Below are 13,149 nucleotides of genomic sequence, written 5' to 3'. Positions count from 1 at the left end.
ATGGAGACTATTTCTGTGATACATCTAAAATGGACAGGTTTTAGAGTAACAGCCGTGTTAGTCTGTATTCGCAAAAAGAAAAGGAGTACTTGTGGCACCTTAGAGACTAACCAATTTATTTGAGCATGAGCTTTCGTGAGCTACAGCTCACTTCATCGGAGTTAGCTTTGAAATAGTAAATGTCATTCTCTAAGCCCAAAAGAAACTTATCACCAATTCCAGGACACGCCTACATATGATTTCCCATCAGCTAACAACACGTAATCCTGTTTTGTACTCTTATTGGTCAACGGAAACACTGAAGGATAATACATTATATTTAGGAAGATTAAATATTTATGGTTGATAGAAAATATACATAAGTAATATGTTTAAAAAAATAAATCACAGTACAGTTTTCTGGGGCCTACTTGTGTCTCAAAATATTAGTAAATTCAGGGAGGGGAGGTCAGAACTACCTAAGAGTAACCTTTGATCAAATATATGCTAGAATGTTCTAGATGAAAAATTGGATAACTTTGAATAAGGTAATCAATAAGTCTCTTATCGTCTGTTGGTAACCAGGCACTCAGAACTAAGATAAGCCTACGTCACAAAGGTATTATTTAGGTATGGCCTGAACTTTCCCAGCATTCGGAGGTGTTCCATTTCAGGGTTTTGTTTTGGGAGCTCCTTTGTGTTGAGGGATGGGAGAGAGGCACCCATTGCTTTGTAACCACTCAGGACTACTTTTTACATTGAGTAATTTAACTTGGAAGTAAATGAGCACAGGAGCTCTTCATCAGGTAACACACTCATATCTTCAGGTTTCAGAGTAGCAGCCGTGTTAGTCTGTATTCACAAAAAGAAAAGGAATACTTGTGGCACCTTAGAGACTAACCAATTTATTTGAGCATAAGCTTTCGTGAGCTACAGCTCACTTCATCGGATGCAGCTCATATCTTCGTAAACCTCTTACAAGGCTCATTTATTTATTTTGTGGCAAGGATGATTCACTACCCCATTATCCCCACACATAATCCTATCTAAAAACTTATACTTCTTTATGACGGTTTCCATTCACAGACTTAATTTTTTGCTAGAAATGCTGCGGTTATCACTTAACACCTAAATATCCAGGAGCTGCACAATCCACCTCAGGATAAATACATCACAAATCTAGAACCACCATTTTGCACTTCCACAGTGACAATCTGTCTCATCTGGAGCACACAGAGCTTGGTGGCCACACATCTTACCCCCCTCCCCCGTCTGTTCATTTCAATTGTATATGTTGGGGCTTTTAATCAGGGATCTGATTCACCAAACCATTTAACCACATGACTAAATCTGACTGAAATGAGTCTTAAGTGCTTTGCTGAATCAGGAGTCCTAATGACCAAACAAGGTTTTAGCCACAGTGACCAAAAGGTATTGCATTTACTATTGATTTATATTATGCTGAAGGGTTAACACTAGACACCCTTTCCCAGTGCCATGATTTAAATCAAATAGGCAAGGCAAGGCAGTGATCAGTGCCCCCAGTTGTGTGGCTCACTTCAAGTGTATCCTACTCATCCTTGATTATGCATGAAGCAGATAGTAACTTTTGAGATTTTAAATTGGTTTGCACCTTTTGTCATCTCTGTTGAGCTACATACCGAGTCCTACCAATTTATCAGGCAGCAAAACTCCTATTGTTTTGACTGGTTTAGTTTTGATTGTGAGTTACCAGCATACATAGAACAAATTGCTATTTTGTTGCCTTTAAGTTGAGCAAATATGCAGCCCTCTTCTAACACAGATCACTTGTCTGGGGGAATGATGAGTTAACAGGCAGGGAAACCTTTTCTGCTTATGGGTCTGGCCTTACCTGGAGAGAGACGTTCAGTGATACTGAACATCTTTCCATGACAGATTCTCTATCTGTCTTGTCATCAGCTATTTGGCACCTTATAGAAAGGCCTCTTTATGTCAGCTATAGTTACCAATGTACTACAATACTTTTATCAGCTATTGTTTTGCACACAATATAATTGTGCTCTTTAAGCAGTAACTTTTAGGGGCAATGCACATAAAGGTTTCAGTGAACAACAATTATCCAACAAAAAGTTGCTGTGCTATATGTCAACCTGCATTCAACGTGAATTTTAGTTTCTTTGTTTGATTCCTACTCAAAATTCCTGTGCATTAGTATTTGTAAACTAAAGTCACCATAAAAACTAGGATGCATGCATAATATTTTCACATACAAATCTGAAATACATGGAGACTTAAAGTTGCAGACATACCTAACGGGGCAACCCTATCTAGGGCATTTTTATACTCAATTATACAAACACAAAACACACTCTGTTTACAAAGTACAAATTCAAAATTGTGTGGTTACCACATGATACTGTTTCTGCATGATTTTGCTTTTTATACATGTACATTTATTAACTGTTCATTATTTCTTACTTGTGGACTAGAAACAAAGTATCCCTCTAAATGATTTTTCAGCCGTGCAAGCTGTAGTTAATCATTTGTCTGTCCTCAAAGTTGTGAGGAGTAGGAACATGGAGCTTATTAATTCTGCACCTTGATGCATGGATGAACTGAAGGAGGACTGATGAAACAAAATAAGATGGCTAAGGGCCAGAGTTTTCTGCCTGGGGTAATCTGCTGCTTGTGGCACTGATTTTTAGAAGTCCTGGTGATGTGTCACTGTTGGTAGGACTGTACTAAATTAACAAAAAGTTGTTTATTTTAGTGCTGCTAGTTTAAAGATGAAAGGTTTTCTTTAAGGATGATATAACAATATTTAATATATAACAATATTTTACACTTATTTAGTACCTTTCCAACAGAACATTAAGTTTTCTCTACACACATGAAGGAGTTAAATCTCACAACACCTCTGCAATACAGGGAATTATCCTGTTACAAAGATGAAAATCAGGATCAAGAATCTTATTTTTATATGTTTTGAGAAACCCCCAGCTTCCATCGACTTGCTCAGCACCTCAAAAAGTTGGGGCTTGTGGGACTTAGCCAATGTGACACTGGCAACTGAGCATAAAACCTCATGCTCCAGTGGCTCAGCCAAAAGATCCTCCTTCCCCTCTATATAACAAGAAACAAAACCTAATATTTGTGGATAGCATTGTACAGTACCCTTCTTCACAAAGAACTGTTGTGTGTATGTAATAAGGACTTTAAGTATTTGATGGCTTAGTAGATAAATACTGATCTTTCATTCTTGGACTGCAAAGTAATTCCAGCCTGTGGCCCTACAACACCATACTAGAACACCGTTGAATATGACTGGAATGATTGATAGTCTGTAAGAAAGTTTTGGAGTTTAGGTATTCAAAAGCCTACCAGAAATAAATGTAAAGACACAAATATATTATTTGTAACCAATTCCCTTCAGAGTTTTTAAATTAAAAGAACAAAAAATAAAATAAAATGATTAACTATGGAAAGGCTTTGACATATCAACTTCAAAGAGAGAAAAATAGTTTTATGGTAACTCCTTGTAACTTAATGCCTTTTTCATGTTTTGAATCCTTATTTATCCTTGGGACAGTAGGATTCCTCATGGATTTAGAAATATCTTTGCTAGACATTGATTCACATAAATTCATATAAAATTGCACCAAGTGCAAGATTTTCACAGGAGGCAGAGCCTTGTTCATAACACGTGTGACAGTGTTTCACAGATAACCTTGCTCCTGGCAATACTAACCTTCAAAAAGGTCAAGGGCTGTGCCAAGCAAAGTAATACTTGAATCCCAAAATACACTCATTCCCTAGGCCATCTGATCATTGAAAGGATATAGAGTAGGAAATGGATTCTCCATAAGTCTGAATTTTAGCTCTGTAATAAATAAGCCAATTCTCTGCAAGAAATAAACACAATATTTTAAGAGATTGTCACATGGCAATCTCTTCCATTACAGAAGAACCTCAAAATTAATATTACTGACCTTCTTGTAAATCCCTTATTTTTTTTTAAATCATGCAAAATATGTACATGATGCATCATTAGATGAGAACTGAACATGTACTGAAAACGAGAGGAAGCAGAGGTGTTTTCCTTTTAACTAGAGCTTCAGGTATTGATATATTTTCAACTGGAAAAAGATGGAGCTCAGCAAAGCTGTAATGTATATTACAGAAATGCATAGCTAGATGATATTGCAGCTTCTTAGTAATGACAGTGGACCAGTGATTTCTAAAATGTGTACTGGGAACATTGCTGTTGTCTTGACCTTTTTTTCTGGGTCATATGATACTATACATATGTTTCTTTCCAGCCTCACTGACCAAATATCCAATTTCTATAAGTATTTGGAGACTGAGGGGAACCCCCACAGTGGGGACGAGAAAGAATATGCATGCCTAGTACTTTAAAATCATTTCAACTCAACCTTTAATTGGGAATAATTTTCTGAATGTGAACTGCAAAGGTTAATTGTCTTTATCCACTGTTGATGATGGACCCTCCCTAAAAGATGGGGAGTCAGAGGGGTTGGAATGGAGGGGGAAGAAAGAGCTGTTCATAAAAGAAGACATAAAACTCAGTATCCACAGGAAGATGTCCTTCTCTTAAGCAGAAGAATGAATAAGTGAAGTAGAGTATGCTAAAAATATATCATTTGTTAGAGTACTATTTTTCATTATGGAATGACTAATTTATAACAGAAATATAACCACCTACTTACACTCATCAAAAATCCTCCTACACCATACTGAGCATGACTTTCCTTGGCTCTATCTTATTTAAAACAATCAGAATTGTTCCGAGTTTTAACTTTACTGTTTGATTTAAATTGTGAAGTGATCTAAAAGACTGTTTAGCTTAAAACCACTATATTGTTGAATCAACCTCTTGAGTTCAAATTTTTCTGGATTCTTTGTCTGAGTTTCTTCATGACATATGAAGTATCTTCCTAATGAAGAACCTGTTATGCATTGGATGGTTTTATTATCACAGATCATCATCATCTGTGGCCAGTTTTATACAGTTAAGTTTGGTATTTTTATTTCACCTGGAAATGTGAAACTATAACAGACTTGAAGGATAATTATTGCCAAATGACATGGCTAGGTTTGCGATGTGATTCAGATATAGTGTACTGTATTTTAATGGTTCTTTCATATTAAGTGGCACTAATTACAAGACACCCCAAACACATTTCTAGAAACAAACATTTTGGGATTCTAATGGAAAATTCTAATTTAGCATCCAAACAGCAACTTCAGGTTGAAAGCACTGGTTTGAAAACAGGTTATTACAGTATGTAAACAATACCATATTTATAATACTTTTAATTTACAAAGCAACTTTCTTTCAGAGAGATATCATGGATGCTTTATGGACTGTTTAAAATGCTATCACCTATTATCCGAGTGTGTAGACACATTTTGATGACTAAATTAACATAAGAGGAAAGATTGTAAAATATGCTTTAAGAGCTGTAGACCACACAGCCAGAAAAATGTGAAGGACAAAATCTATAACTATCTATTCAGTGTTGATATGACTCACACAATTTATTGTAATCTAGGAAATTTAAAAGCCTCTGTACTGTTTATAAATCCAGACTGCACTATTTTCATGTGAAGAAAACCATAGTTTAACATCAGTTCTTGATAAGAGTTAATATATACAGAGGAATAACATACATATATTACAACATACCAGCCAAAGACCTATAGAAATATACACTCACATATCTACACACACTTTAAATAGAAACAGCTTAACACACGAAAACTAAGGATGTAGTGCAAACATTCAGAGAAAATAACCATAATTGAGTTCATTTTTATGGTGGAACTGCTTTAAAAGAAAATACCACAGGGTTGTGAATTAAAAGTCAGAGGAAAGTTCACAGATGCCATCTGAGACAGAAGATGAAACAGATCAAAAGGAAAAGCAGAGCAGTCCAAAAATCTCTGGATGAGTACTCTCTCTCTGTCCCCAGTACTGATCCATTTCATCAGGAATTCGTGCACGGACTAATAAAGTGAAAGTCATAACTACCCTCATTAGCAGGTCTTGCACACAATTTTTGGTTCAGTTTTGCACAAAAACTGACCTTTCAAAATGGATATAGAATTCATAGCAATCATAATAAAGAGCATATTTCAAACTGACATTCAGTGTCTGACCTCAGTTTATCAGAATCTCTCTCTTGGTGGTAATGTAATTGTAATACATTATACAACAAGCACACCTGATGTATAGTATTAATCAGAGTTTAGTCTGGTGATTTCCTAAATTCACTTGCACATACTAGGTGCTAAACTTGATGCTAAAATAAAAATCTGCTATCCTGCACTAAGCCACTGTCCCCCCGTTTCTAAAATTCCTGGAAAAAGTAGCTGCAGGGTCTTGGGTTAGGAACACATTGTGCATGTCAGCCCTCAGAGTAACATGATGAGGGTGGTCAGAGGAGATTGCTAGAGCTCCAGAGCTTACAGCTGGCTGATGTCTAAACATAAGCAGCTAGATCCTTTGGTTGGGTTGAGCTTGGACCTGAAGGAGATGTGTGGGAACCACAAAGATACCACCTTTGGTGCTCCCTGATCACAGAGCTGGAAAGGAGTTCATTCAGCCTTTTCACAACTTAGAGCAGCATTGGGCTGCTCTTTATTATGTCTGGCTACAATGGAGAGAGTTTACTCAGGTAGGAATGGTCATAGTTCGATACAGCTTTGTCCATATCTTCTGGACTGGTGGGACAATGGCTGACGTACTTGAATCCCAAGATGTCCATGAAATCCAGCTTTAAGTCTGCTTTGCATCATTGGAGTGGTACTAAAGGGGGCATAGTAGAACAGAGGATCTAGCTCACTGGGAAAAATCCATCCCACTGACGTCAATGTAGTTACACCAGGGCTGAATTTGAGTTACTAGCCACCCCCATATGACCCCCCCCCACACACACACACAGGTAATTCATGCACAGCAACAAATCCCATGTGCTAGGCAAACAGATCTTTCCACTGCTTAGTGCACCATTTAAAGTTTGAGAGCCTTCCCCACCCACCACAAGCTTTTTTTTTTTTTTTTTTACACTAAAGATGTTCATACAAGTAAACTGAACCAATGAGCCTGAGACATGGGGCAAGTATGGAAGGGTGCCAAAGAGGCTAAGTAAAGATAGGTATCGCAACTCTAGGAGTATCAGCTTTAGGAAGGCAGGGTTTTTTCGCAGATCTTATTCTTATGGAAGAAGGGGGGGGGGGTTTCCAAAACCGCTGATGCTCTCTTTAAACCAATCAAGAAAAACTAACATTGGGGATCACTTTCCATCCATGCTGCTTTTCTCAGGGTTGCCCACTGTATAATCCCTGCAACACTGGACTTAATTGCAAAGTCGATTGCCAGAACACCCTTGCAGCGGTGAAGCATCTGGCAGTCCCCAAGCAGTGGTAATTCCTACGAAGTGCCACCCATTTTTAGGATTCACACAATATCCAGTGGCGCTTTTTCAATCACTTAGGTTAAACTTTCCCACAGGGACTTGACTGCAGGGCTCATCCGGTGTCTTCCTACCACTGTCCTAAAATCAAACTGAGCTCTAATTAAACTCCTGAAAAGGCTGAGAAGGGAGATGGTTCGCCAGAGGGTCCCTTGTAGCAGGCTCGGTTCAGGGATGAAAAATGCGTGAACTACCGCCTACTGCTCAGTGACTTCCAAACAGGCGTTTGTTTCACCCGCTCAGCAGTCATGAAACCTGGCGCTTAAAACACCAACATTTTGTGTTTATCTTTTACGGGGGGTTTCATATTGTTTACAAGCAAGGCTTGGAGAGAGAGAGAGAGAGAGAGAGAGAGACAATGTTCACAAGTACTGTCAGATTCGGCGTATCTTAAGGCAAAGATGCCCACGGAAGCTCTTCGATACTTGGCAGGGTTGAACCTCGCTGCGAAAGAAGACGCGAAGTCCGCCGTGTAGTTTTGGGGATGTTGCGAGATTAAGTGACGGGGAGGACCCCACTCTCCCCCCCCCCCCGCTATCATTTCCCTAACTCCGCAGTGCTGTTTAAATCCACCTCATGGTATGGTGGTCCCTCCCCTGCCCTTCTCTCAGGCCGTCTTCTCTTTAAACCCCTCATCCCCACTATAGACCCCAAGGAGACCCCTGAAGATCCTCGAAACCTCTCCCGGGGTTTTTTGATCCTCTATTTCCTGCTTTTGATCGTTTTTCCCCATTATTTTTCCTCCTCTCCCCTCCCCCCCGAATACACCCCTCTCCCTCGCTCAGCTTCCACCCCAGATTTCGCCCCTGCCCCCCCGTTTGTGTCGCCCCCCCGTTCTGCTCACTCGGGGCGGGGTCGACCCCAGCCGCAGGTGAAGGCAGAGTCTTCACTGGCGCCAAGGGGCACGCTCGGCTCCCAGGCATGCTCTCCAGCAGCGGGGGAGCAAAACCGTGACACGACACAGTCCCCATGGAAAGTTGCACTGCTCGAAAAGGCCACCGAGCGGACCCTTCGTTAAGCGTTCGCTACTTCTGCATCCCAGCCAAGCCCCCCTCCGTGTCCTCCACGCTTGGTGTTATTCGTTTTCCTGAGCTGTTCCCGGAGCCCCCCCGCGTCTCTGTAGCTCATGGGGGGCGGGGGGGGGGGCTAAATCCTTTGGCTAGGCACAGCGTAGGAGAAGGGAACTCTAAATCGGCGAGTGGGACCAAGGAAAAGCAAAATCTAGCAGAGAAGGCGTCCCCACTTGGCGAGTGGGACCAAGGAGAAGCAAAATCTAAGCCACCCTACCGATCCGGGCATTATTGATAGGCTGGCTGCATCTCTAAAAATAAAGATTTTTAGCCGGAGATGCCCAGGCTGGGAGAGAGGGAGCCTTTCGAGCGAACTTCGACTGGAAAATCCGCAGCCGCTGGAAAAATCTGAGGCCGCTTCGCGGGGTGAGATTAATGGACACACTGCGCTCTGGCTCCGTGCCCCAAGTGTGGCTGGAACTGGCGAGGGGACAGGGGCTGTCACCATCCTCCTCCTCCTCTTCCAGGCGGAGGGGGAAAGAAGCGGAGTCCGACTGTACACCCTCATCTCCAGAGAGCCGCCTCCTCCTCCTCCTCCCCCCCTCCCAGCCCAGGACGGCTGTGTGCCTCGGTTCCCACCCTCCCCTACCCCACTCACCGGCACCCGAAGCGCCTCCAACTCCTCTAGCAGAGCCAGGAGCAAGGCAGGAGAGGGGAAGAGAAAACAAAACACCCGGAGCATCACGTACCTTGAGCTCCTCAATGTCCAGGCTTGTGGATCGGTCCATAGAATGAAACTAAACGACAGGGAGGCGACCCGCGGAAGTTGTGCCAAAATTTAAAAAAAAATAAAAATAATAATAATAAAAAATCTAGACTCCCCCTTTCCAGCCCAAACTCAGCCTTGTCCTCCAAACCCTGGCAGCTCCTCTCAGTCTCATTCTCCGTGATCACGCCTCCTCCACCGGTTAAAAATAAATAAAATAAAATAATTCACTTTTTTACTCCCTTACGGATTAGAGAGACAGGTGATCTTTTCCCGGTAAATCCCGTGTCAATGAAAGGAGGAGAGAAGCCAAAAATAATTAAAAAAATCCACTCAGTTTAAACTGACTACTTCTTCGTCTGCAATAAGCTTAGAAAGCAGCGAACTGCTGCATCCCAAGGAAAAAATCTGCTTCACTGGACAGCATCCTGCAGCAAATTTCAGGCAAATGTGTTCAAATTGATGAGAAGAGTATATCATGACAGTCTGTCTCCGTTATTCTGGTAGCTAATGTAGCACCTGTGAGCCTCAGACATTAGCAATGATCAATTTCACCAGAAAGAAAATCCGCCAAGTCCTGCCTAGACTCAAAAAATTGTTTTGCTGCTAAAGATATTTTCTCAATAAAAATAAAGATAAGAAAGTCTGTAGGGAATGGTCTCCTTTGAAGGGTTATGCTAGAAGAGTTGAGAGGAAATTAGGAGGTGGATCTCTTTGCAGAAAAGCGAGAGAAAGGGGGAAAGAGATTTTTTCCCCTTCTTTCCTGTTTTACTGTCCTTCACCGCCAGGTGACTGACTTCACTTCTCTCCTCTCATGGCCAACACTGAGGGGATTTCTCTCATCTGTCAAAAAGCAACATTTCCTTTCTCGACAAATACAACCTCTGGGTCTTAAAGCCTGGTCGCCGCTTCCACTCTATGCATTAGCCTGCCGGCATTTTAATGTATCTGTCCCTTTTTTATCATTCGTAGATTGCAAGCAGATATAATCACGCTGGATCACTTAGGATACAAGTACCTCCTTGGATATTTTGCCCCATGTAGGGGAGATCTTTAAATAAGCAAATGTATTGAATATCACAGCAGAGGTACTGCTATTTCCCTCACATTTAAAAAAAAAAAAAAAGAACATTGCTTGCAAAATTCAACACAGGGGCTGGTACCTTTCACTGAATTTTATTGGTAAAATACATGTTTTTTGTAGAATTGTTGATCTTATTATTAATGTGAAATGGGCAGTAGTTTTGGCAGAACAACCTTTTTGATGTCGCATGGATATAAAAATCAGGATACCTCTCTATTTATTACTTTAGTAATTTCCTTTCTTTTTCTAAAGGATTCAGTGTGCTGAGGTTCTCATGGGACATTAAGCTGTAAATAGAATCAAAATTAGATTAAAAAAAATTCAAATTCCTCCCCACCAGGATCTTGATTTGATCAAACTCATTTTTCCCCCCTGCATTCTGACTGCCACTTGCAGGGTTTTAAAAATAAGACTGTCCATCTGATTTCTGTTTTCCTACCTTCAATCTTTTTGGGGCCGTCTTTTTAAATTAACTCTTTGACTGACAGATTCTGAACAGGCATATTCTTGTACTATTGCCCTCTCCTATTGTACATATTCTACACTAATATCATTGCAGTTTTTTAACATCGGAGACACATTTAATAGTTCCAAGCATATCATATATATTTTAGTTCAATAAGGGCTTATTTTTTTAGTCTGCTATTCAAGGTCAACAGAAGGTTAAACTAAGGGTGGCTGTGCCACATTCCAACTATGGGACATTGCACATATCTTCTAGAATCAACTACAGAGATGAGGCAAAGACAGGCAAAGGACACTTCTCATCTTAGAACAAACTCTGTGTGACTTAATGGTGCATTCACAATGAATCTGAATATATACTTAATCAAAATAGAACTGCAATTTGCAAAGATTAAGGACCTGATCCTACATGCCAACTATGTCTAAATAGAGGACTGGAAAACTGGACACTAAACAATTTACTGTAGGACCTATAGAAATAGTAATTTAAAGTTATCTTTGCTCTGATAAAATTTGCACATAACCATTTATTATTTAGACAGAAATTGTGCAAGAGACCTGTCTTAACTAGGACACTTCCTCTCTTAAAAGGTATCAGAGGGGTAGCTGTGTTAGTCTGGATCTGTAAAAGCGGCAAAGAGTCCTGTGGCACCATATAGACTAACAGATGTATTGGAGCACAGGCTTTCATGCATCTGACGAAGTGGGAAAGCCTATGCTCCAATACATCTGTTAGTCTATATGGTGCCACAGGACCTTTTGCCTCTCTTAAAAAGATATTCCTAAAACATCCCCCAAAATATCAGATCTAATTCTAGTCTACCTTTATTAAAACCATATAAACTTCTGATAAAAATGGTCCCTTGAATGGACATTTAAAGTAAGTTTTAGTTGATATTACATACCAAAACTAGCTTAAAATAAAGTTATTAGGTTGCAAAGTCAGTCACTCAAGTGTTTGGAAATGCACAATTTTAGGTTTCTCCTGAAACCTTAATTCTGCCTTCTTGTGAATATTCATTGTGAGAGTATGTGATTATGTAATTAGTGTCTAAATTCTTTCTACAGGAGCTCTGCCTCTTATAATGAAAAGAGTGACTCGGCTAATCCATACCTTTTTTCATCCTCACTATTTAATGTGTGGCCCCATGTTTTATTTACTGCACATCATCCAAACCCTGAACTGAATATTGAATTAATTTCCTCGGGCTTTTCTAAGGCATTTTTCATGGTAGTACCTGTGTGTTTCACAAACACCAATGGATTTATCTTCAGAATTCCCCTGTGAGATAGAAATTTTCATCCCCATTAAATAGATGGGGAAATGTATTAAGAGAAATAGAGCAAAGAGGAGCTAAGTAATTGAGTTGGTTCCTGAAGTTTGTTTCGACTGTGCTTACCATTTGAGTTGACAGATGAGGTAGAAAGATGTTTTCTAAGAGAATGAGACTAGTGCCGATTTTCCCCCTATTTGCCACAGGTTTACTTTTTATATAAACCAATAAAGATAGCGCATTTATAGACATTTTATCTGTTTGTAGTCCCCTGAATTGGAATAGCATATAAGTTCAGTGCTAATTCTAACCCCCTCCCCCCCCAAAAAAAAACAAAAACAAAAAACAAACAAAAAACAGAATACAGGTGCACAATATCTCAGCTTGTAGCCTAGAGTTTGTGTTTCCCAGGCTACCCCATCCCTGCCATTCTGGAAGATTTTACATTTCCCTGCGTACTGCAGCATGAGTAAAATAATAAGACAGACTGACAAGAAACAGCCTAGAAAGTAATAACAAAGTTTTGATTGAATTAGTGATGAATAAACTTCAGAAGGTTTGGACATTTGCTATGGTTAAGGTCAAATGCTTACTCAAACTTTTCCTTTCTTCCATTCAGCAATACCAATTCAGCAATTGCATTTGGTACTCTCTACTAGGTACTCTCCATATGTTCACACCCCCCTACAACTCTCCAGATGACTACTTGTAAATGGCTACCTGCTACATCCCCTATATAAGGCCTATTTCAAGCCTGGCAAGAAGGAAGGCGGCTCGTTTCTGAATTCTTTCTAATCTAGACATTTTGAGGTTCAGATTCATTTTTATTCCTAAATATAATCCTCTGCGTGCTATGCTATGTTAATAGGCATCTTCCAATTCTGAAAAAAATATAAAATATTAATGTCTAGCTTTCAAATTAAGCTACAAAACACAGCAAGGATTGTGTTAGTCAGAGACAAAACATGACTGTTACACAGGCTTTGGAATATATTTTTAAATAGCAAGCAGAAACAATGCTATCCCTTGTTGTGAAGAAAGATGTATCCTTGCACTAAGCATAGTTAAGTAATTCAAGTGTATATAAAAAAAG

The 13,149-nt window shown here is 39.9% G+C and overlaps 1 protein-coding gene across 3 annotated transcripts in view; it reads right to left on the bottom strand.

Annotated features, from left to right (window-relative positions):
• Positions 1-10,034, bottom strand: part of SGCZ (sarcoglycan zeta) — an 840,425-nt gene extending 830,391 nt beyond the window's left edge. For all 3 annotated transcript variants that reach the window (XR_012158659.2, XM_073341950.2, XM_073341949.2), the window contains exon 1: positions 9,217-10,034. Coding sequence is in view for 1 of the 3 variants with exons in the window: in XM_073341949.2 (XP_073198050.1) it covers positions 9,217-9,255 (39 nt within the window). In the remaining 2 variants the exon portion in view is untranslated. The remainder of the gene's footprint in view (positions 1-9,216) is intronic.
• Between the last annotated feature and the right edge of the window lie 3,115 nt (positions 10,035-13,149).

The sequence above is a fragment of the Lepidochelys kempii genome, chromosome 4 (genome assembly GCF_965140285.1).
Source record: "Lepidochelys kempii isolate rLepKem1 chromosome 4, rLepKem1.hap1, whole genome shotgun sequence".
NCBI classification, from domain to species: domain Eukaryota; kingdom Metazoa; phylum Chordata; order Testudines; family Cheloniidae; genus Lepidochelys; species Lepidochelys kempii.
This window is presented reverse-complemented; position numbering and strand designations above follow the sequence as displayed.